The sequence below is a fragment of the Phocoena sinus genome, chromosome 20, assembly GCF_008692025.1.
Source record: "Phocoena sinus isolate mPhoSin1 chromosome 20, mPhoSin1.pri, whole genome shotgun sequence".
Taxonomy (NCBI): domain Eukaryota; kingdom Metazoa; phylum Chordata; class Mammalia; order Artiodactyla; family Phocoenidae; genus Phocoena; species Phocoena sinus.
In genome coordinates, this window is record NC_045782.1 from 8,162,918 (window position 1) to 8,189,140 (window position 26,223).

Sequence of the window (26,223 nt, forward strand, 5' to 3'; positions counted from 1 at the left end):
TCAACTGTGATACAAATATGAAAAAACCTAATATGGTTTTGAGTAAATAATAGGTAAAGAACAAAATGCTTGAAACACCTGTTGAGCAGCACAAGTAAAACAGCCCTAGAGCCCAGCTCCTCCTCTATGATTATTCAGTAAATAATACACATGTAGGCATGATATTTTAGGTGCTGTTGACTCATTTTCAGAACCAACCAATGGAGAGCTCAAGAAGGGACAGAGACACACACACACAACAGGGAGCTGAGATACAGTCTAATAAATTCATAAACATAGGTTTAAGCATGTTATTTAAAGTTATAAAAATAACCAACAGAAGAACAAAAAATAAAAAATTAGGAGGATGTAAGTTAAATTCCTCATCTTTATGCTTAAAGTTGCTAAGATACTGAAAAGCAAGCACATTACTTCAAGTTAGGTTACAAAAAAATAGGTTACACTGTTACAACGCAACTCTTACGACAGCTAGGTTAAAGAAATTATGTTAGGAGTAAGGGAAGATTACTCTATGTATGAATGATTTGTACACGTTACTTTTTATAGTAACTTTAAAATGCAGATTTAGAGTTAATCTGACGGTCAGACAATAATTTTACGAGCCAGAAAAGGTAACAATAGGACCTTCTATCTTGGCCTCCCATTTCTTCTTTATGTAAAGTATAATGCAATTTCTGCTTTTTTCAGTCACACACACACACAAATAAGTGAATGGGCGGTGGAAAGTGGGAAGTTTCAGGGGTAGATTATTGAAAAGAGAAAAGTCACTGAGGGAAACAGGAAAGAAAACTGACTAATGCTAGAAATGCTAACTTTATAGTGGCTTAAAAATCCACAAGGTCGGGCTTCCCTGGTGGCGCAGTGGTTGAGAGTCCGCCTGCCAATGCAGGGGACACGGGTTCGTGCCCCGGTCCGGGAGGATCCCACGTGCCGCGGAGCGGCTGGGCCCGTGAGCCATGGCCGCTGAGCCTGCGCGTCCGGAGCCTGTGCTCCGCAACGGGAGAGGCCACAGCAGTGAGAGGCCCGCATACCGCAAAAAAAAAAAAAAAAAAAAAAAATCCACAGGGTCATATAACTGTTTCCTGTGATCTGGATGCATGAAAGAAATCCAGTTCCTTGACTGATCCAGGCTGCAGGTCTCTTCCATGGCCAAAGAGCCCATGAGTCAACAATGGCAGAGTAAGCGATCCGTGGATCACAGATGAGTAGGAACAAAGTGAAAGCAAGAGATAAGCGAAAAATCAAAACAAGAGTACTGCTCTCGATAAAGTCAAAGAGTAGGTATTACACAGAGTAAAAAACTGAATAAGCACAAAACCAAGTTTAATATTCCAAAAGCTGAAATGTTCTGGAATGCAAGGTTAGAGCCAAGGAGACAGCACAGGAGTTGAGGGGGCCAAGCAGCAGTAAGACGTGTATGACTAAGAGAAGAAATTCATGTCATGAGCCAATGCGGAAGTCCTATGAAGAGAAAGCCCAGGGATGACCAGGAGGACAGCAGGCAGAACAAAGAAAAGGATCAGAGGGCGGTATAAGACACACAGCCTTAGAGGAAGAAGGAGGAATCACGATGTTTTAGTAACAGCCATGGGGAACATGAAGAAGGCCCAGTGGGAACCTGGGAGCTAAGCGCAGGTACCCTCTGCAGAGGCACTGGCAAGGCTGAGCCCTGGAGGTGTTCAGTCTCAGCTGGTCACTGGATGCTCTTGCTTCTCAGCTTAATTACAGACTTTACCACAGGAAGGTATCCTTTTTTCTTCCCTCGCTGCAAATTAAGAAATAATTCATTACCTTGGCAGCTGAAACACCTAGTGATAAATAATTAAAGGCTTACCCCTACTTTCCGTAAGAGGTCCCCCACGATGTTTAGTGCTGATATCCTAGCTGAAGGAGTCAGTGGACTGGTACCAAAGCCGTTTGGTATAGCTAGAGAAAAATAAAAGGTGAGTGATTACTCTTGCAGTTCCCTTTACATTTGGGTTTTGATATTACAAAGCAGTACACACTCAATGAAAAATCAGTATAGTATTCCAAACTGTGGATAAAGTGGAGATACCACAAATATCTCCGCTGGATGTTTAGATTATATCCAATTTTTCATCATTATAAACAATGCTAAAAGGACATATACCCTTAAAACATCTAGACAAGTATTTCTGGATTTCCTGCCAATTTGACAGTCACTTCGTTTTAATTTTTGTTTCCCTAATCAAAGAGTCATTTGAATCTTTTTTTCTGGAAGTCATCTATTTAATCTCTGCACTTTTTTCTACTGGGTTGTCTTTAATCAATTTGCAAGGGCACTATACACTATAGATATTCACCTTTTCTCTTAAATATGTTGTACTTCCCAGTGTGACATTTATCTCTTCAACTTTGTGGTCTGGGGGGAGCCTTGGGCTTCCTCACTGCAACATAATAAAAATGTTCCCCACATTTTCTCCTAATGTTTTTCTAAAAAACTTTTCACCAAGTTTAGATTAGTAAACTCATCAAATATCTAAAATTTTCCCCTCCAAATGGACATCTAATTGTCATAACACCATTTAGTGAAAAAGACTTATCTCATCTGAAATGGCACTAAAACCACACTGAATTCTCTATACATTTCAAGTTCCATTAAATTATTTGTCTATTCTACTAGAAATATGCTGCTTTAGTTATTATAGTGTTAAAATATATTTCCTAAAGGGCAAAGCCTCTTCTTGTTACTAACCTATTTCAAACTTTTATTGACTATTCTTGCACATTTACTCTTCCAGAGTAACTTTATTAAAAATAAAGTTACTCTGCCCCGGTCTGGGAAGATCCCATGTGCCGCGGAGCAGCTGGGCCCATGAGCCATGGCCGCTGAGCCTGCGCGTCTGGAGCCTGTGCTCCGCAACGGGAGAGGCCAGAACAGTGAGAGGCCCGTGTACCGCAAAAAAATAGAAAATAAAGAAAGAAAGTTTTATTTTTATTTTATATTTGGCTGCATTGGATCTTTGTTGCTGCACGTGGGCTTTTCTCTGGTTGAGGGGAGTGGGGGCTACTCTTTGTTGCGGTGCACGGGCTTCTCATTGCGGTGGCTTCTCTTGTTGTGGAGCACGGGCTCTAGGCACACGGGCTCAGTAGTTGTGGCTCGTGGGTTCTAGAGCGCAGGCTCAGTCGTGGCGCACGGGCTTAGCTGCTCCGCGGCATGTGGGATCTTCCCGGACCAGGGCTCGAACCCGTGTCCCCTGCACTGGCAGGCGGATTCTTAACCACTGCACCACCAGGGAAGCCCCAGAGTAACTTTAAAATGAACTTCACAACTTTAAAAATCCTATTAGGATTTTTATGAGAAATTTAAACTATTGAATGATTTGGGGAAAATGGATATTGCAACTAAATTAAGTCTTCCTATTCTGAACCATGGTATTTAACATGAAAATGGTTATTGCAACTAAATTAAGTCTTCCTATTCTGAACCATGGTATTTAACATGAAAATGGATATTGCAACTAAATTAAGTCTTCCTATTCTGAACCATGGTATTTAACATGAAAATGGATATTGCAACTAAATTAAGTCTTCCTATTCTGAACCATGGTATTTAACATGAAAATGGATATTGCAACTAAATTAAGTCTTCCTATTCTGAACCATGGTATTTAACATGAAAATGGATATTGCAACTAAATTAAGTCTTCCTATTCTGAACCATGGTATTTAACATGAAAATGGTTATTGCAACTAAATTAAGTCTTCCTATTCTGAACCATGGTATTTAACATGAAAATGGTTATTGCAACTAAATTAAGTCTTCCTATTCTGAACCATGGTATTTATTTAACATGAAAATTATTCACATCTTCTTTCATGCACCTCAGCAAAGGTTTTCAGTCGTGCACATTTCTTCAATTTATTTTTGAGATATTAAAGCATGGCGGTTAAGAGCTCTGGAGCTAAACTGCTAGATACACATCCATCTCTGCCATTAACTGTGTGACCTTAAGTAACCAAATGTGAAAGGGGGCTAATAATAGCACTTAAATCATAAAGTTGTTGTTAAGTTTAAATTCATTAATAAATTTTTAAAATGCAGAGCACACAGTAAGTGCTCAATAAATGTTACTATTATTTTTATCTGCTTTCTACAGAGTTGTAATCAGCAGGTAAAATGCTTTTGTTGCTGCTGCTGCTACTATCCTTGTCCTCTAGAATATAATCACAATGAAGGTAGCAACTTAGTCTTATTAGACCACTATCCTCCCCACATCCTGAGTAATACTTGACACATAACAGGTGCTCAATGTGATACAAATAAACTGCTATACTTCTCTTGGCAGGAATTTCTGGATCTTGTTTTTCCCTATTCCCCTCGAATTTTATATTTTAGGTATTATTAAATCTGTACTTTTATGGTAAGTTGTCTTGAATGCTTTTTGGAAACAGGCATTTTATCAATAAAACACAATTAGAGTTAGACCACTTCGTAGAGATCAGCTCTTCAATCTTGCCACTGATTTCTCTAACCTCTGGCTTCTCACTGTGTCTGTGCAGACTTTCTTGTCATGAAACGGCAGCTTTTAGGTCAGTGAAAGCTCATGCTATCAGTTCCAATTGAAAAACCTGTCTGTCTGGACAAATATTACTGCCTTAGGGCTGACATTATCGTAACTGTGCCAGAGCAAAGCTCTATGTCCTACTAACATCCCCTTGAGGTTCCAGACTATTCTGATTAGTGCTCAACTAAAGAATTTTCAGAATTTATCTGCATAATTCTAATTAGTAACGTAAAAGCAAAGCTTTGTTAATTCTCAAATGCAAGTAATTCTAAGGTCCTCAAATACACAAGCAGCCATTCCGAAAAACGAGAGCTTCTGATGACTGCTGTAATCTATATACTGCCTGCTCTGTATTCTCAGCAGCAGAGTCAGCACGTACCAGTACAATCAATAACTAACTATACAGAATTTTCACATACCTTACCTCAGCTCATAAAAAGACGAAAATAGGGTGAATTATCTATTCAAGGGCTACTGAGCACTTGAAATGTGGCCAACGCAATCAGAAACTCAATTTTAAATTTTAATTCATTTAAATCAATAAAAATTTTAAATTTAAATAGTCACACTGGAGTAGCTACTGTATTGGGCAGCACAAACATGGAGTGCACTAACCACCCAGACAGAAACCTTCTCGTATCACTCTGAAAGATAAAGTCCTATATTTTTAAAAAAAGTGTGAAGAAAGACAGCTTCCACTGGGGGAGAAGAAAGTATAGGGGGGCTGTGGAAGTAGCTGAAATATGATCTCCAAGCTGCAAAAACTAAATAAATCTCAATTGAGAGCTTCAGGGTTCCATTCTTAACGTTCTATCTAGTGGCTACTAAATCGTTTTTCAGCTTACCTGGATTTAAAAAAACACCCTGACTTATGGCAAAAGGCATATTCTTTCTGTACTATTCATCAGTTACTCTGAACATCACCTATGAAAATGGCAGCTACTGAGGCATGTTATAGAATGGACATGTCCACCCAAGCCAATCTTAAGACAAGTCTGAATGGTAACTCAGTGAGTCTCTGTACTTCCTGTGTATAAAGCCTTCTAGTCTCCCATGATATGTCAAGTGACAAAAGAAATAAAACTGCATTTAAATACAATCCCAAACACAACACCATAAAGCAACTATACTCAAATAAAAATTAATTAAAAAAAAAATACAATCCCAAAACTTGTGTGTAACAAGGTGGCACAAACACAAAAAAGCACACACAATAGAAAAAAATTCAAAGTGTTAATAAGAGTTGACTTTGAGCCCTAAGATTGCAGATGGATTTTATTTTTTCTGTTTTTAATTTTTTCTACATGAACATGTATTGCTGCTATAGTCAAAAAATAAATTTCCCTTAAAAACCTTTATTAAAATTTCAATTTATTAAGCTGCTCTTGTCTTAAATGTAGCCCTCATCTCACTGTTTCCTACTAATGAGTTGGCCTAGGAGAACAATGCCTTCTGCTTCACTCAGTGCTAGATTTAACCAACTTTTAAACTAAAATGATTGCTTAGGGACTTCCCTTGTGGTCCAGTGGTTAAGACTCCGTGCTTCCAATGCAGGGGGCGTGGGTTCGATCCCTGGATGGGGAACTAAGATCCCACAAGCCACACAGCATGGCCAAAAAAAAAAAAAAAATTAAAATGATTGCTTAAACCTTAGCAACCCCTGCTTCACCAGCAAAGCCTCTTAAGTGGATAATCAACCACAGGTTCAAAAAGAAAAGACACTACAAACCTTTTGGTGAAGGAAAGCTGTTCTCTGTTCCTTTGCCAACAGGAGTAGCTGGCAAAGAAAGTGATGCTTGGACAGCAGAATCCATCTTTTCACAGTCTAGAGTTGGAGAACTGGGAGCCGACTTTCTAGTTACTTCCTGCTGTCTCTCCCGAACAGCTAGTTCTTGTCTTAAATCTGTAAAATGTTGCAAAAGTAGTAATATTCACTAGAGGAAGCAAATACATCAAGCAAAGTCACATCTGAAATGGCATAAAGACACTCTTCCTAAATTATTACTTCTCAAAAATGAATTTCCTATTTAACAATTTTTATTTCCAGGGGAATAAAAATGACAACAACCCTACTGTCTACATGATCATTTAGACTTTAAAAATGCTATAAAGTTAACAGAACAATTATTTATGCCTATATGAAAAAAGAAATAGGACAGAGTCCAAAGTAGAACTCACAGTGAACATATATGACACAAAAATAAATATTCTTTACCAACTCATTTGCATTTATTTTGAAATGATGACGTAGTTTGGGGATTATTACAAAATCAATGAAGTGTATTTTTGTCATTTTAAATGGGTTGGCTTTTTTTTTTTTTTTTTCTAACTATCCTATGAAATACTTTGTTTTAGAAAGGAAGTAGTCAAAATAGTTGCAAATTGTTTTCTTGTTTTGAAATATTCAATTTTTAACCCAAAATTAATGTTTTCTTTTCCAGTTATACAACTGACCTACAGAATACTTGCTTATATTAAAAAAAAAGATACAAAGTTACCATACTCCTGGGTATATATCAAAAAGAATTCAAAGTAGGACACCGAGATATTTGCACATCCATGTTCATTATGGACACATGATAAGTGAAATAAGCCAGTCACAAAAAGATAAATACTGTATGATTTCACTTATATAAGGTATCTAGGGTGCAGTAGTCCCTCCTTTATCTGAGGAACATATGTTCTAAGACCCTCAGTGGATGATTTATGTCCACTGAGCGTGATGGTGCAAAATTTCATCCTGCTACTCAGAACAGTACACAATTTAAAACTTATGAATTGTTGATTTCTGGAATTCTCCACTTAATATTTTCAGACTGCAGCTGACCATGGGTTACTGAAACCATGGAAAGCTAAACCTCGGCTAAGGAGGGACTACTGTAGTCATACCTAACAACAGTAAGTAGAACTGCAAGGCTTCCCTGGTGGAACAGTGGTTAAGAATCTGCCTGCCAATGCAGGGGACACGGGTTCAAGCCCTGGCCCAGGAAGATCCCACATGCCACAGAGCAACTAAGCCTGTGTGCCACAACTACTGAGCCTGTGCTCTAGAGCCCGTGAGCCACAACTACTGAGCCTGCATGCCACAACTACTGAAGCCCGCACACCTAGAGCCCGTGCTCCACAACAAGAAGCCACCGCAATGAGAAGCCCGCGCACCACATGGAAGAGTAGCGCCCGCTCTCCGCAACTAGAGAAAGCCCGCGCACAGCAACGAAGATCCAAGGCAGCCAAAAATAAAAATAAATAAATTTATTTTTAAAAAAAGAGAGAGAGAAAGTAAAACTGCAGTTGCCAGGGGCTGGGGAAGGGAGAAATGGGAATTTGTTGTTCAATAGGCAAAGAGCTTCAATTCTGCAACATAAAAAAGTTCTAGAGATCTACAAAACAATGTGAACATAGTTTAACATTACTGAACTGGACCCTTAGAAATGGGTAAGATGGTAAATTTTATGTTACGTGGTTTTTTTTAACCAGAATTGTAAACTTAAAAATAGGATAGAGTTAATATTTTATACATTATATAAATTATGAGTTCTTCAGATGAATAAACCCTCCCCCAAAAAAGGAAATGTCATGAAAAAAACAATTTTTAGAAGAGCCAATAAACATTAGCAAAAAGTTCTCACAAGTAGTAACCAAAGAACTACAAATTAAAAACAACATGATATCAATTTACAACTTTCAAATAGATTTTTAAATAATTTTAAAATCTGTTTTTGGGGCTTCTCTGGTGGCACAGTGGTTGAGAGTCCGCCTGTCGATGCAGGGGACACGGGTTTGTGCCCCGGTCTGGGAAGATCACACATGCCGCAGAGCGGCTTGGGCCCATGAGCCATGGCCGCTGAGCCTGCACGTCTGGAGCCTGTGCTCCGCAATGGAAGAGACCACAACAGTGAGAGACTCCCGTACCGCAAAAAAAAAAAAAAAAAGAAAGAAAGAAAGAATGTGTTTTTATTATTCACAATACTAGTAAACATTGTGAGAAGGACACTCAGTCACTGCCAGAGTGTAAAGTTACCAACTTTCTAAAAAGTAATTTAGCAGCATCCATTACAACCATTAAAGATACTTGTATCCTTTGCCACTTCTAAGAATCTAAGAAAATCAAAGATACTCCCCAATATTATGTACAAGGACACTATTTACAGCAAAAAATTAACCACCAATAATAAAGGACCCATCAAAAAAAATCATATATAATAGAATATTATACATTTTTAAAAACCTGTTTCAAAAGATTTTTTTTAATGGCATGGATTACATTCACTATATTAAAGGAGGATAGAAAAAAATATATATGTATATATAATGTGGTTCCAATTATATAAAGGAAAAAAATATACAGGTATGTTTATGTATAGTCACAGGGAAGAGTGGAAAGAAACACACCAAACTCTTAGTGGGTTCTTTCAAGATAAAGGGATTGACAGAGACTTTGTTTCTTCTTTACAACATTCTGCATTCTAACGTGCATGAAAGAAAAACAGAGGGAGGGAAGGAGAATTTTAAAAGAAAGTATATATTCTCTATATGTATAATATGTATACAGCAATATGTACACATATGTAATGCTAATATGTGCATGACAGAATTACTTAGGACAAGCAAAAAGGAAAAACTCCAAACAAACCAAGCAGTATATACGCACAGTGGTAATGGTTAAGGCTTTAGGAAATAGACCAGGGTTTGAATCCCTACTGACAACTCAAACTCTCTGTGCCTCAGTTTTCTGACCTACAAAATGGAGATAACAGTACCTGCCTCCTAGAGTTGATGATGTAGATATTGAATAAACAGATTCAAAGTACTTAGCATTGTGTTTGACAAAAGCATACAAACGTGTAGCTTTAAAAAGCTGATCCTGAAGCTAGCTTAGCACTCTGGCTCAGGGACAGTAAGGTAATAAATATTCTTTAAGTATAAATTTTACCTCTTGCTTCATCCTTTAACCTCTGTACAGAGACCAACAAAGATTCCTTTTCATCAAGTTCACTTTCTAAAAATGCATTTCGTTCAATGGCTTGATTTAGCCTTTGTTCAAAGTCTTCCAGCGAAACTATCGTTGCCCTAAAAAAAAAAAAAAAAAAAAAAAAAGAAAGTCCATGAATTAAATAAATAATGTGCAAATAGCTACTACAAAAGGAAACTGTCAGTTTATCTCATGCCATTTCCTGACCTAGAAAGCCTGGCCCAGTTAAAAGAGAATGATCTCGCCCCCTTCTGACCTCTGGTGCATTTAGTGTCTCTACCACCATTCGGGGCCATTCAATGTATTCTTTTCTCTTAAATTCCCATCTAAATTCCTTCAAGTTTCTTAAAGGAAGCCTACTTATCATACAATTTATATCTCCCCATTGGACTTTAAACATGAGTCAATGAAGTTTACATATTTTCAGGAAGAAAACTTTTCAATAGTTTTAGAGTATGTTAAGAATTAACTAAGAATTAGTTTAAAACGCGGTCCCAGGTCCCACTCTATTTACTTTCTTCCTACCAAGGTTTCTTCTTCCCGCATTTCTCATCTTATTCAGCAAACATTCACAAGTACCTGCTATGTGCCCTCTACCCACTATGTGCTACAGAAATAAAATTTCCTAACCTCAAGTTAGAACTCTCAATGCCAGGGGTCCCCAGCAGGAGGTGAGCGGCATGAGTGAGCAAAGCTCCATCTGCCACTCCCCATCGCTCGCATTACCTCCTGAAAACCCCCTCCACTCCACCCCCACCCACCCCCGTCCCTGTCTGTGGAAAAACTGCCTTCCACGAAACCAGTCCCTGGTGCCAGAAAGGTTGGGGACCGCTGCTCAATGCCATGTCCAATTTTACCACCTCCCGTCAACTGTCAAAATGCCTCTCAATTCCACTTGCTCTCCTCCAACCTTCTGCCCTTGGCTTAATTCTTCATACATCACCTGGATTACTCCTCAATGGTCTTCACATCTCCTCCTACATCTCCTCCTCCCTACTTTCAATTCCTCAGTATTATCTTCCCAAATCACAATCTGATAATACTCCTTTGCTTAAAAATTCTTAAGGAGCACCTCTTTGCCTACAGAATGACTTTCAAACATAGCTGAGCACAAGATTCTCCACAACCTGGCCCCAAACATCTTCCAGTCTCATCTTGTTCAGCCATATTGTCTTTACACACTTCAGTCAAAGTGAAATATTAATACCTCATGCACTTTCCTGCCTCTCTGCCTTCGCATCTCTCTCTCCACTGGTTAACATCTACTCCTCCTTGCAGACTCAGCTTCCCCAGTTACCACAGAGTACTTTAGCTGTGCCCTTCTCTATGCCCTGGAGCAGTCTGTACATTCCTCTGTACCAGTGTTTACCACGTGGATTGTCCCTATCTGTCACGCCTAAGGGCAGTGGCTAGCTTATCTTTGTATCCTCAACTCTAGCATCATGCCAAGCATTTAAGTGTCACTCAGATACTAAGGAAAGGAATATCAGACAATCATTGTAAAGTAATAGGAATTAAGTTTGGAATGGTTAAGAAACAACTAATTATAGATATATGCAATCTTGGCAAAGTAACGGCAAGCCACTATAGGCTGTTCAGCAAAATCATAATAAAAGCATTATTTTGAGACAATTCATTGGTCAGTATTAAAACAGAAGAGAATAAAAAGCAGTGAAAATTTAAAGACAGATCAGCTAGGAATTAACTGCAGGATTCAGGTATAAGATGTGAGGACCTTCAAGAAGTGTGGTAGTACTGAGAACATACAGGGAAGATGGAGGAATGAATGAGACATGTTTTAAAGAAAAACCAACAGGATCAACAATGGTACCTGAAAGGAGGAGGAAGAAGGAAAACCAGAAAGAAAAGCCTGGAAGGGCATTACCTGGGGAGATCAGGATTTTTGGTAAGTTTCAATGTGACGAGTTACAGGTGACATGAAATACCAAAAGGAAATGTTCTGGAACTAAGATCTAGGTGATAGGTTGAGCCTAAAACCAAATTCTAATCACTGACTGCCAACTTCTGTCATTGCAACAGAAGGCACACCGCTCACGTACCGCTTCGCCCGCTCCAGGTCGTCGTTGGCCTGCTCCAGCTCCCTCACGTACTTATGTAGCTGCTCCTTAATGGCCCGGGTCTGACTTAGATCATCTTCTAATACTGAGACCTGCTTGTAGCTCTGTGCATACTGATGCTCCAGTTTCTCCTGAAGGTGTGGGTATAGGAAGGAAAGCACGTGTCATCAACATATAGTTTTCTTTAATAAAGGATGTAACCCAAGTAAGGGGTGGGACGGGGGCGGGTGGGATCCAAGAGATTCACCCACAATCTGAGTTGGTGGTACCCCTCTCTCCTTTTTACACTATTTAAAAACAATGACACATTCATTCCAAGTGCCTTAACTCATATAAAATTAGTCAATCATTCTCCTCTCAAAGAAATTTAATAATGATCTCTTTGAAAAGAGGTAAAATAGTGAAACCGTTGCCTTAAAAACCTCAGTCTTGGTGGGGGAACCTCCGGGTTCTTAGGCTGAATGCAGCCCAGGGTAAGCACAAAGAAGCTGACTGACAAGAGTTCAAATTCCCTATACCTCACCTTCCCCAAATCTACCCCACTGCCCAGACACAGGAACACCCCAAGCATCTGGCTTAGGCATGTGAGGAAGAGCAGCAAAAAGGGGTTAATCTTTCACTCCTGAAAATTCCTTGTTAGAAGGGAATTTTTAAAAACTAAACTCCAAAACTAAAGGGACTGCAAACCATAATGAAATAAATGTGTATTTCATACAAATATAATTTTAAAGTGCCACACAATAAGGTACTGTGTCAAAACAAATAATCAGGCAGCTTTTGAAAATATAGGAACTACAACGTAATATTATAGCTAGGAACATTACAGCTAAAAAACTGACAGCTACAGTTTCCAAGTGAACTCCTGAACTCTAAACCACCTTTCCCTTGGTTCCATGAAAGCAAACAGTTTTTGTCAAAAATTCACTTTAGGCCTTTTTACATTTTTATGTTGCCTGCTGCTCTTAAGCTCCACCTAAAAGAATGTATTTCTCATTTTAATAAAACCCAGCAAATGAGACACCAGCTTTTACTGCCACAATTACCTTTAATGCTTCCACTTCATACTTCAGTCTTTGGTTATCAGCTTGCAAGTCTCTATTTCTTTGTTCAGCCTGTACTAACTGTGCCTCCAACTCTGCTTCTAATTCTCTGCTTCCTTCCTGGAATTCAACTAGCTCATCCCGAGCTTCCTGGAAGCTAATCAGAAACAAAGCGGGAAAGATCAGTTATAGTAGGAAGCATAAGGATCATCCTGAAGATGATTATATATCAATTCAATAATTTTTGCCTGAACGTTATGCTACCATAAAATATACTAAACAATAAAGGCCATCTATTTTGCATCTCTTACTCTATATTCAGGATTCAATGAAAATAAATTATAAGCCTCAGAAGGATTCATTTTTTATACACTTCACCCCTTTCTTATTTAACATATTCATAAAGAAGCACATATTACTATCCACAAATTAGTTTAACATTTAGATTTGTTTTTTCAACGTAATTGGCTTCCTCTGTAATTCTATTATTTAATTTTATGCGTTTAAAAATGTTATTCTGAGAAGGGGTCCATAGGCTTTCCCCAGCCTATGAAGGCACCTATGGCACAAAAAGACTAAGAACCCCTGCCATAGATGCACACTTCCCATATCCACTAGCACAGTACAGTAACTGGCTTCAGCAACAACAGTGAAATAGCAATAAAAGGTTTGACAGGACTTCCCTGGTGGCGCAGTGGTTAAGAATCCGCCTGCCAATGCAGGGGACAAGGGTTCAAGCCCTGGTCTGGGAAGATCCCACGTGCCGCGGAGCAACTAAGCCCACGAGCCACAACTACTGAAGCCCATGAGCCACAACTACGGAAGACAGCGAGCCTAGAGCCTGTGCTCCGCAACAAGACAAGCCACCGCAATGAGAAGCCCATGCACAGCAATGAAGACCCAATGCAGCCCCCCAAAAAAAAAAGTCTGATGAGTCTTACTAAACTGTTAACCAAAGTTGGAAGATGTATATATATTTTAGAAAGATTTCATTTTAAAAAGAAATTTAAGATAAGTTTTGGTACTTAAAAGGTTATCTACAAGTTTTCCCAACTAAGTGAAATGATTGAGATTTTATAAAATGCTCCATATACCCCTGAAGCTCTTGCCCCTCCCTCAAAGCTTTGCTGGCTCCAGACACTGATAACACCTGCCTGAAGAAAGTCTACCCTATGAAGCCCTAGAGAGCTTATCAGAATCTCCAAAACACCAAAATGAGGCAGAATCTGTACACCGAGCAGGCCAAAGATGGCCAAGAGCAGTAATAAGCTTTATAAAAGGAGGTAAACTACCAGGAGAAATCACAAATGACAGCTTTCTTACTATTTTAATAATTCGAGTAATATAAGGATTTATGTCATTTTTATATTATTTAAATACAAGCAATGCTATGACTATTTCTAGAATCCCAATCCTATATCAGAAACTCTAAATTTAGCTTTGCTAAAAAAAAAAAAAAAAAAAAAAAAAGGCACAAACTAGAGATTATGTATTCCAAAGCCCTCTCCTATTTTTAGGATGCTTTTCAACATTACCTTTGTTTATACTTCAAGGAAAGTTCCTTCCAATAAGCAGTTTCCTCCTTTAAACTTGAAAAATCTGGTATATCTTCACCATCCATGATCAAGAAAGCCTGTGAAATATTAAAGATGAAAATAAATTAATAGAGAACATAGGAATCTTAGTAAAAGTATAAAGTCTGGGACAACACTAAATCTGCAGCATTTTGGAGGGAGTCAAACATGAAAGATTCTAAGAGCAGTTAGCTCTTTATTACAATAAGCTCAGGCACCTAAATCACTTCACTGCCCCACTCACAGGGACCACCAGCATTGTGGGAAGCCACGTGAAGCGCTTCTAGTGGCGGCACTAGGTTCTGGGGAGTTGACCCCACAGAATCATCCTGCAGCTGGTTCGCAGCGAACTGATCTTCTGGGAATCAGGTAACAGAAAACAAGCTTACTGTTAAGAGTTGCTACTGCTGCGTGCCCTTCTCTGTTGTACAATTGCTTCAAAACACCTGCTTGAAACATTTTATACCAGGTAGCCTTTCGAGGAGATCAGGGACCACATTCCCAATAATTTACTATCATTACATTTCTAAAAATTTCCTGTTAATTATCTTTTAAGTCCCAAGCTTCCTCCGTAAGTCCACTAATTCTCCAACTTCAATGTTCTTTCACCTTGGTTCTTCTCCCAAGGCTTTCAGAGTGGGTTAAAAAATATCTATTTAGGGCTTCCTTGGTGGCACAGTGGTTGAGAGTCCACCTGCTGAGGCAGGGGACACGGGTTTGTGCCCCGGTCTGGGAAGATCCCACATGCCGCAGAGCGGCTGGGCCCATGAGCCATGGCCGCTGAGCCTGCGCGTCCGGAGCCTGTGCTCCACAACAGGAGAGGCCACAACAGTGAGAGGCCCACGTACCGTAAAAAAAAAAAACATATATATATATATATATATATATATATATATATATATATATATTTAGTTAACCTTGCATTCAGACTGGCTACCTAAAATTCCCAACTAACTGTCAGGCCCAATGGAATACCAAAGACGTTGGGGCTTGTCCTAGATTCACACCTAAGTGTTTCAGTCTTACCTCCTACAACCCTGTCCCCAAGCATCCTACTTTATATTCCAGCAATACTGTTCAAAATTGTCCTAATGCACCATTCTGCTTCAGGTCTGGATATTTTCCCTACCTGGAATAGCTCTCCTTCCTTGTGCATTTAGAAAGCTCCTATTTATCCTTTAAAACCTAGCTGTCACCTTTTCCAGAAATCATTTCCTGTCCTCACCCAGACAGCACTAAAATCTCCCAAACTCTTGGCCCCCATGAATATGCTTTCATGCATATATTTACCACATAATAATTCATTTGCTTACACCTCCCCCTATTAGGCTGTGTATCATTCTTACTGATTTCAACCCCAGCACATTGCCTGCACCATAGCAGATATTCAATAATATTTATTAAATTAAACCAAAATTGATTCAACCTAATCCATACTGGGTAGCAAGAATTCAAGGCCAGCTTTAAAAGTAAATTAATAGGGACTCCTCTGGTGGCGCAGTGGTTAAGAATCCGCCTGCCAATGCAGGGGACATGGGTTCGAGCCCTGGTCCAATCCCACATGCTGTGGAGCAACGAAGCCCATGTGCCACAACTACTGAGCCTGCGCTCTAGAGCCCGTGCGCCACAACTACTGAGCCCGCGTGCCACAACTACTGAAGCCCACACGCCTAGAGCCTGTGCTCTGCAACAAGAGAAGCCATCTCACCGCGTCGAGGAGTAGCCCCCTTTCGCCACAACTAGAGAAAGCCCGCACACAGCAATGAAGACCCAAAGCAGCCAAAAATAAATTTTAAAAGTAAATTAAAACTTGAAGTTGTAGAGAATACGGAATTCATCCAGCAGGACTCACTACTCACGAATGTTTGGAAAAGACATGGACAAGAACAAATACAGTACAAATTCAACTTGAGGGTAGGTATACCAAAGAGACACAAGAATGGCTTCTAGTTGAATAAAATTAAAATGTAACTATCAATATATACATTTAGTGTGATGCTTTTGCGGCCTACTGTGACTTCTTCCGGGTTTAGTCAAGTCTTTCCTGACCACATCGTCTACTATTACTTTTGGCATATTAGTCAATCTTCTAATTAACTTAAATTACCAATCAGCCTAAGAGTTCTCTGAAAAGAGATGGTCCTTGACATACATGGCATCTCTTCCTGGCACTAAGCACAGCACTTTGCTCAGAGAAAGTACATAGTGCTTACAGACGTTTACTGAGCACCTACAATGTGTCAGACATTGTTAAGTGCTGGATAAACATTCAGTGGACCAAATGCACCCTCCTCTTATCTTATTACCCCTACACTGGCACACTTTTGTCTGTTTTTCTACTCTTGAAGATACCGTTATAGCATGACAGCATACTAAAATGTAAAACCCACAGTTAGGAGTCCTGCTGAGACTGGGTTCTAGGGTTTCCACTCTGCCATTAAATTCCTTAATGGCAATTAAGCAATCTGCTTAATCTCTTAAAGTCTCAGTTTTTCCATCTAATAAGGGTTTGGACTATACTAGCTGACTTGTTTCTTCAAATATGTATACTGGTTAGTAAATAATACTGATTAATTTTATAATCCTAACTCTTCATCAAAGTTCCCAATTCCTATTCAATTTCCCCAGATGTAGGGATAATCTTATTTGTAACTGTAATTTAATTTGTAGTAAGGTGTGAATGAAGATGAGGCTAATCCAGTAGCAAGAGGTTTATTTGGATCTCAGAAGAGTATCCAGAGCAGTTAAGGGCATCACCACATGGTATCAAAAACCCCTCAGACTCATTGCCTAAGTCTCCTTGACAACCCAGCTGAAGATATAATTACAGAACACATGAGAGAAGCGCCTCAGGGTGAGGCAACAATCACTGTGTCCCTTGAATGCTCTACATAAGGTCTTTTCCCAAAATGCAAAAAAAAAAAAAAAAAAAGTTAATTACATTTGAAATCTATGAGTCCAGCCGTAAAGAAGCTCCTGGGTGCTGGTCCTCAAACCTGGAGAGACACATCTGCCACTAGAACACTGGCAACCATGTATCAATGTGCAGCTCAAATATTCAGTTTCTCATACACAATCAATAAATTATGGTATTACAAAACGTTATGAAGATCTAAGGGACACAAGAAGCAAAGTTCTGCTGCTACTTTATTTTAAACAAGGAATATTTGGGGCTTCCCTGGTGGCGCAGTGGTTGAGAGTCCGCCTGCCAACGCAGGGGACACGGGTTCGTGCTCCAGTCCAGGAAGACCCCACATGCCGCAGAGCGGCTGGGCCCGTGAGCCATGGCCGCTGAGCCTGCGCATCCGGAGCCTCTGCTCCGCAATGGGAGAGGCCCGCGTACCACAAAAAAAAAAGAAAAAAAAGAAATATTTGAAGAGCGATGAAAGGTTGTGTCTCTCCAGGTAGTTTCCAAGGGCAGGACCTGTGTCTTATAAATCCCTTCTGCCTCGCCAGGAACATGGAATGCCGTAGAAGTCTAATATTTGAATCTGACTTATAATTTTTTTTCCTATTATTCCCTCTTTGCTTTCAAAGTACTGCTTTCCTTTATTAATATCGAAATTCCTATTTCAGAAATGGTGTAAGCCAAAAGATGTGTGGGCAGTTTATTTCTACCTCACAACACACCACCATGTATTAAAACAAAATTATAAAACCTATCATTCTCGGCTAGACAAAATTATCAGTCTGAGGCAGGCCAAGCCACATTCACAGACACTTATATAGCTCAGCATAGGCTCCACATCACAGAATAGGGAGCTGCTGGGACTTACGGGGGACAGCCTTGGCGATAACTACTGCACACTAGCTACCTAAAATAATCACTGTCCAGCCCTCAATTCTTAAATATAAATGGACAACCAAGAACCACCAGACAAATGAGAAAAGCCAGCAGCATGAGTAAGAAAATCCTAGGACCTACTGAACCTAGAGGAAACTGGTAATTCAGGAAATGAGAGAACTCTTCTCATACAAGAACTCAGGAGGGTTACCTCCTACACATCTCCTGAGACAGCTACAAAAGAGAGAACAACAAGACCTGGATGGCACAGGCTATAGGAAATAGTGGCTCCAACCCAGGATTGCAAAGAAGAAACATCCCAAGATGAAGCCTAGTCCATCACGCCCCGAGAGTCACTCAGTCCAGATGGATGGCTCCAGGAAAAAGGAGGAACCCCATAACAGACACCATGACTGGGAAGCTGGATAAACCTGAGGTTATGATAAAAGGACATCACTCTTGTGTCAATAAGAAAAAAAAAGCAAGTTGGAAACTCCAGAGAAATCAAAACACAGTATATTTGGTCTTAAATTTACATTTAGTGTGTTGCTCCCTTTAAAGATTCTAGGATTTGGTAAACAAGTCTGTATTCTTTTTTAGGCCCTAGTTCTGTAGACTTTGATGATAATACCTCTCAGCCTTGGTCCTCTCAAAGTGAATATTTCTTGTCCTTTTAGCTTTGTATTCACTTGGCAGCCATCTGGATCCCTTAAATATTTTTGTTGTCTTGCTCTGGAACTTCTCTAGATTACAAACGTGCCTTTCTGGAGTTCAGTGACTGATGCTACTTCAGCATGTCAACATTCTATTCGCAGGTAAGATACTTTTACAGTTTCCAGTACTCCTTCTGTTACTATGCAGTATTTGATGATTCTGGCGATTGGTCCATGGGCCAAAGTCCTTATAGAAGTTCATAATGACTACTAGATGCCTCCCTTGGCATCTAACATTTATTTGAATGTATTTGAATTGTAGAGCCAACCCTTCTACAAATAGGGTTAGGGTTGTTTTTATCTACAAATGTTATCGTTCACATGCCCAGTTTGAAACTCTTCTGTGTGAGGCTGTTTTTCATTGTTGTTGACCCATTTATACAGTATCAGAGGACCTACAGCTGTTATTAATTTGAAGAGTGCTTAGCTAAGTAGTGTTCCCTGAGGAATCTCACTGTTTACACCTCTGGGTATACTATAAAGTGTCCATTTGTCCCTGTTTTTTGGTTCTTGAATAGGGCCGTATTCTTAATACAACTACCAATTTTTCCATCAGTGTCCCCTGGCGACTCAGGTTTTAAATAGCCTTTCGTGTGAAACTTCTTGAGAATCTAGTTCTATTTCTTGTATTTTCCTTGTCCAACTACTTAGCTCAGTGTCAAGTAATTCTAGCCAAATTATTTTAATACGTGTTTTTATTTCACACTCGCTTCTGTTTTCTTGCTGAATCTTATGTGAGTTGAACATAGACTACAATTTTTCTAATTAACAGGCTACTTTTACAAGTCACTTATTGGTCCCTCAAACAGTAATCTCTGCCAGAAGCCTTTTACTAAAATGACCATCAGCTTTTCCAAACAAACCAATTAAAAACACTTAAGAGGGTATCAAGTGGTAGGAGCAGCACAGCATAGCAGTTAAGAGCCCTGACCCTGGAGCCAAACTGCCCAGGTTGGAATCAGAGTCCTCTACTCACTAGTTGACCTTGGGCAAGTTACTTAACCACTCAGTGACCCACTTCCTCACCTGTAAAATGGGGATAATAATTAAAATAGGGTTGTTATGAAGATCAAGTGTGTTAACATTGGAAAGTACTTAGTACGGAGTCTGGCACAGTAAACGCAGCATAAATTTCATTTTTTTATTTGGTTGCGCCGGGTCTTAGTTGCGTCCTTAAATTATTTTTAAAAACTGGTCGTTCAGTTGCAGACCTTTGAAGTATAACCACAAAATAAATGTGCTTCAGAATTTAGAACATACAAATGATTCCTTAAAATTAATCACTTCTGGAAGCTATGTGCATATTTCAGTGATACCACCATTACTGAAAACATTTCTAAAACCTCTTCTGGAATAGCCTTGAAGAACCAGATTAAAAAATAAACAAAAAGCTCTTTCTTTGTGGTCATACTTCATTTCTACTGCCTAATTGGTATTATCCAGCTTTATCACTCTAATTTTATTCACGAGACTCAGCCTTTACAGAAATTGGATTTTTTTACAAATAACAAAAATTTGCTACCTTCTCAGGGGCTATAAAGACAATCTGTTCATTTTGCTTCAAGTTACAGCAGGAGGATGTGTCCACTGTGTTATATGAAACTATGTAACTGGAGATATTAGACTACAGAAAGTCAATACAGAAAACTATACTGCTACCAAAAAAGAGAAAAAGCTTTAATGACACATCTACAATCTTCTGAAGCTGAAATGAAAGTAGATAATCATATACTCTTCCCCACTACCCAAATCTTCCCTCAATACCTTGTCCCATACAGACGGAGCGTGAACCCCAGAAGTATGACAGCTTCTACATGGGGCATTACGATACTGTATGTGACCTTTAGATATCTAGCAACTGACAAATCAACTCATTTGGGTATAAAACTGCCTGTCCCAAATGCTCTATTTACAAAGAAACTATTCTTTGTGCAATGCTAAGAAAATCCATTTTATATGATATTGTCTCCTTGTTAATAGTTGTAGAATGGACTAGTGAGACTGAAAGAGTTCTTCTGGAACTCACAATAGATAATAGATACCTTTTTACCAAAATTCTTCTACTCCCAAAGGTGACACATACAGAATTTTAAACTTTTCAAAGTCAATCATAAATATGGTCTCCCCTTTGGTCCTATCAAACTTTCTTCTACCTTATGAAGTGCTCAGAAACTTACGTCAGAAGTAATTTTAAGCTTTAGTAACCGAATTTATCCCAGTATGACTTAAAATGAGAATAAAAATAAGTTTTGGAGATGTCACAAAAGCAATCTAGGTTTTTACTGAGGTTTCTACTTAAGTGTTCCTCATCCAATTTCAATTTACTTAACTTAAAAAGCTGAAACAGAACAAAAAACAACTGCTTCACAAGATTTCTATCTGGACCCAGTCAACTTCAACCAGAGCTAACCAAAGGTTTTTGTTGTTGTTGTTCCTTCTGATCTCTGATTTTAAATAATAACTTTAATAAAGATTCAGAGGAGATATTTTAGTTCCCCTTTATTCTCTTCAACACATGACTTAATGCTGCATTTTACCCCCACCAACTTCATAACTTAGCAAAGCCATTACCCTGTTTCATAAATGGATTAAAAGCAGCACAATTTATCAGACAAAATAATTAGCCAGCAACCATGACCAAGTACCAGCGTAGGATTTCTCTCACAAATGAGTAGCAGTTCTTATCCTAGGTAGGTCTGCTCAAAAACATTTGAACACATCTCCTACTAGCTTCTGGTATATTTTTGGCAAATTTTCTACTTTGCTTTCTAGCTGAGAAGGGTATAAAAATCCCACAAAAAGAAACGAGAACTCCAAGCCGGGAGATGTAAATCCTGGACCAAGCGAAGCCACTCACCGGCTGGTAGAATCCACAGCAGAAATCACTTAAGCCCCCACCCCATCTGGTCTCAATTTCCCCATCCGTCAAATGGCGAGAAGAGAATCAGGCACAGCCACTAACCAGGTGATGAGGTTCAAAGGAGATAGCGAGAGTGTTCTGAAACGAGTAAAGGCGCTACAGAAATGTAACAAAATTATCAGGAGTAAAAGAACCCTCAGTTCTTGGCAAAACGTAAAGGGTTACTTCGTTGCTTACCAACAACAAAAAAGAAAGAAAGGCCAGCACAAGCAACCCGAACCCGTTTGGTGACACTCTTCTGAACTCCAAGAGGGGTGATGAGCAGTTCGGGACAGGCAGTCACGGGAATGCCACCGGAGCCCAAGGTGGGCTGCTTCCGCTCTGGCCCCTCGCTTCTCTCCCGCGGGGAGTTCTAAATCCAACCCGGCTCCGAACTACACCCCCAGCTGAAGGGATGGGGGAGGGGCGGTGGAGGAGGATGGCTAAGCTGCCGCCACCACCTCCAACGGAGCCGCTCCTTGCGCCACCAGCGCCCGGGCCCATGGTGCCACGTCCCGGCCTTCGTCCGTGCCATCCCTCACCCCACCCGCGAACAGGGGCACATCCTAGGGAGACCGCCCGGCTCACTCCATTCCAGGCGCCCCGGTGGGCCACACCTCGGACCAGAGCGGGAAGGGGCAGTTAGAGCGGTTGGAACAGTTACCGCCGGACTGGTCGCCCCGGAACCCGGGCCCGGCCCGGCGGGGCCTCGGACACTTCCCCCGGGCTGGCAGGCTCCCCGGGGACAGGCCTCGGCGCCGCCGGCTCGGCGCGGCACCCTCGGGAGCGGCCCCGCACCACAGGCTCACCTCCAATATGTCAAAAGCGCATATTCGCCGCCGCTCGACCGCAGTCTCCTCTCCGCTGGCCTGGCCAGGCCCGCCCAGCCGCTCAGCTCCTCTCCCCTCCGCAGCCTAGAGCTCCACTCCGCGCACCTCCGCGCCCAGCTCCTCCCTGACACGTCAGAGGCTGCCTGGGTATCCGAGGCCATACTGTGACGCACGGGGGCGGGGCTCTGAGCATGCGCGCGGGGGCGGCCTGGGCGGAGCTGTGGCGGGAATGGTGTCACGGGGGGCGGGGCCGCGCCGGACCCGGCGCGCTGACGTCAAGCTGGCGGCGGCCTTCGGCGGCGGCCTTCTGCGCCGGTGTTCTGGGCCCCACTGCGTGTCGTTTGCGACCTTCGTGGTTCCTCAAAAAGGCCCTACGTTCGGGAAGGTGGCATCACCGTGGATGACAACTGCCTCCCGGTTTTCAGCCATCAAGTCCTCCAAGTGTCTGTTTCAGTGTTCCAGTTTATAAGAAGAACCTCGGCTCAGATTTCACCTCCGAGTCCACCTCGACCACCCAATTCAGGCGTATTCTAGCCCCCTCGTCACTCCCTCTCACAAAGACCTCTGTTGTTTCTACGGCATTCCCACTAGCTGAAATTTTATACTACTTCTTGTCTTCCTCTAGTAAAAATGTAAGTTCCACGAGAACCGGAGCCTCATTCCTTTTTTATCCCAGCAGATAGCTTGGTCCCAGGCACAAAGTGGGAGCTCACATATTTGCTGAATGAATGATTGGACTCGTTGAGGGGACCGAGGGAATATAAATATTTCCACTTGTGTATTTTATATATCTAAGCGTATATTTATTCATGTAAATATGCGTATGTGTTTTCATTCCCTTGGGCCCCCAACTAATGGAATCCATTTTATTTATACATATTCCCGTACAGAAGACTTGGAGAAGGGGGGGCGGGGTGAACTGGCTGAGATAGAGGAGGATGGGCAACTGCTTAGGGAGTGAAAACTTGAATAGAGCTGTTTTTAAAACAATTTTCGGAACTTTTGCTGTGTAATGTATAACGTAATTCTCTGATGTCAGTGCTCTTGGGATTGGGTTTGTGAGGACACAGTGATGTGTAAGGTCTCAAGGTGAGAACAAGGTGAGCCTGGGAGGTCCAGTTATATTTTTGAGGGCATGGACATAAACAGGAGCAGTGCAAGATAGATTCTAAGAGGTGTCCAAATCAATGAAAGTCAAAGAAGTAATTAATGGGATTGTGGGAAGGATGGCACCTCGAACTAGACTCTGAAAAGATCATGATAGTAATAATGAGTAGTTCACTTTTGTTGTTCCATTTGTATGTACTGGCAATTGTGCTTGGTTTGCATAATTTAATTCTCACAATGACCCCATGAGATAGGTGCTGTTATTATTCCCAGTCTACCAAAGAGGAGACCACGACCCAGTAAGATGAGGTTGCCCAAGGTCACTTAACTAGAAAAAAGAGGACTCAAGGTTCAAACCCACCTAGTCTGGATTATCTAACTCGAGAAACCACACTATTAACCACTACTCTACTGCCACTCAAGAAAGGGGATGGGCTTCCCTGGTGGCGCAGTGGTTGAGAGTCCCCCTGCCAATGCAGGGGACACGGGTTCGTGCCCCGGTCCGGGAAGATCCCACATGCCGCGGAGCGGCTGGGCCCGTGAGCCATGGCTGCTGAGCCTGCGCGTCTGGAGCCTGTGCTCCGCAACGGGAGAGGCCACAACAGTGAGAGGCCACTTATTAATAACGACTACTTATTGGGCTAGAGCCCTGTGCTAAGAGCTTTACATACATTTCCTCACAAGCAGCTTGGGAGGCTAAAATTATTACATGCATTTTATATACTGGAAAACTGAGGCTCAGGGAGCTGAGGTTTAAACCCAAGCAGGTCTTAGTGCAAGCCCAGTGACCTGGGACATCATGGAAGCCTGTGACCTCATCCATCAGGGCACAGCTTCAGCCAGGAAAGCAGAGCCCCAGAGGTGATGAGCAGGGAGGCCTTCCTGTGCATCTGGTGCCAAGAAGGAACAGTCCCACCCCAAGAGCAAATAAAGGCTGCAGCTCTGGTCCCTGCCAAGTCCTGGGAAACACACTGAGTCACCTAATGGCAGGCCAGGCCCTGCAGAAAATGTGGGCATCATCTTCCAGGCCACCACCCCTCCCACCCAGCCTGGACCAGAACTGGTATTTGTCAGGACTAGTGTGTTGGCCCCATCTTAATGAATGGCCTTTGCTTGGCAGGGCTCTCAGAGGTATCAAAGCCCTGTACTGATCTCCCTCCTCTGTGTTGGTTGAGTTTTCTCCAAAGTAACAGCAACCTTTGCCCCACTCCCTGCTTCCAGTTTGTCCATCCCGGAAAAATAAAGTGGAGGTAAAGACAGAAGGCAGCCTCTAAGGGGAACAGAAGTTACAATCAGCTTTGTGAAGGTAGAAAGGTGAGTGAAGGTTGCCCCACCCTCTGCCTTCATAAACCATTAGGAAGGGGTTTGCTGAGGCATGGGTCCCAATCCAAGGTGTTTCTTGGATCAAGCCAAGGTGGGCAAATGTCACAGTCCCTGAGAGCATCCTATCTTCCCTACCACAAACTCCAAGACCCGGGAAACAGAGGCCAGGTTCCAACGCTGGAAGAGGAGGGGTTGACCAGCTGCCTTAGGAGAGGTCTGGACACTAACACAGACTCCAGCCACTGAGAATGTGGACTCCAGCCACTTCACACACTCACAAAAGGTGATACGGTGCACACAGGCCTGCCGTGAAAACTCTGAGGAGATGGGGCATGTGAAGAAGCTAGTGAATCAGGGGAGCAGACACCTCAAACTCAAAGGTCTGATTCAGTCTGATCTCCGTATCTCTTTGGCCAACTGTTTTCTGCTAAGCTATAGGGGCATCAATCAAGCTGGGCAAGGGACTCCCAAAGGCCCACTAGTTACTAATGGCCTGCTGGATGCGTCCACGAGATTCCCATCACCACCTCCCTCTCTTTGTGTCTAAACCTCAAAGAGATTCTCCACTTGCCACAGCTGAAATTTCCAGAAAGGGTTTCACGTTTCTGCCAATGGTGTCATTACTCCCCTAGTCAGGAAGGCACAAAAGCCTCGTCAACTCACCCTTCATCATCCCCTTCCCCAGCTTTCACTTCACTCACGTGAAATGAAATCTGAAAGACTTTCCCTTCATAAATTCTCAAATACATTTCCAGTCTTCTGCCCCTGAATCTCCCCAGTCCAAAGTATCCCTTCCTGAACTTCTCTCCCTCAAATTTCTTGTTCCAGCCCTGCAGTGCACACCGCCATCAGAATAACCTTTCTAAAATCCCACTGTGTACAGAGCATCACGGGCAACAAAACTTGTTTTGGCGTCCTACTGCCTTTGTGATAAAATACACACTATGAAGTCTGGCCTTCAAGGACCTCCCAAAGCAACTCCAACCCACTTCTCCTGTCTCCGCCCTGCAGTTTACCTAGCTGGGTCTAATCAGACCCTCCACTGTGTACCCCAAATGGACAATTCCCTTCCTCTCTGGGCCTTTTATTGACTTCTACTGCCCGATGCGCTACAGCTGCTCCCTAGAGCCAGCCTGCATTCTTCTCTGCCTTTTGAAGTCTCACTCATTGCTACCTCTTCCAGGAAGCCTTCCCTGATACCTAAAGCCCCAAAGTGAGTGTTCCTTCCTCTCAGGAAGAAGGAACTATGTAGAACCCTGCATAGTTCACAGGAGACTTACTGAACACAGCCTTTTGGTCATGGAGGTGTCTGACCTCCCCCAAGGAACCAAAGCTCACTGAACATAGGAATAATGTTGATTGTCCTAGTATCTG

At 41.6% G+C, this 26,223-nt stretch overlaps 1 protein-coding gene across 18 annotated transcripts in view; it reads right to left on the reverse strand.

Moving 5' to 3' along the window:
- The window catches only part of NDEL1 (nudE neurodevelopment protein 1 like 1), a 60,701-nt gene that overhangs the window by 21,568 nt on the left and 12,910 nt on the right, over nt 1-26,223 (reverse strand). For 9 of the 18 annotated variants that reach the window (XR_004347714.1, XR_004347715.1, XR_004347712.1 and 6 more), the window contains exons 1-7: nt 22,399-22,559; nt 14,155-14,252; nt 12,623-12,776; nt 11,562-11,710; nt 9,463-9,599; nt 6,259-6,432; nt 1,835-1,926 (exon numbers count right to left, since the gene is read on the reverse strand). Coding sequence is in view for 11 of the 18 variants with exons in the window: in XM_032618057.1 (XP_032473948.1) it covers nt 1,835-1,926; nt 6,259-6,432; nt 9,463-9,599; nt 11,562-11,710; nt 12,623-12,776; nt 14,155-14,240 (792 nt within the window). In the remaining 7 variants the exon portion in view is untranslated. Of the gene's footprint in view, nt 1-1,834; nt 1,927-6,258; nt 6,433-9,462; nt 9,600-11,561; nt 11,711-12,622; nt 12,777-14,154; nt 14,253-22,398; nt 22,562-26,223 lie in introns of those variants that run through there. The other 9 variants (XR_004347717.1, XR_004347716.1, XM_032618061.1 and 6 more) reach the window with 4 other exon arrangements.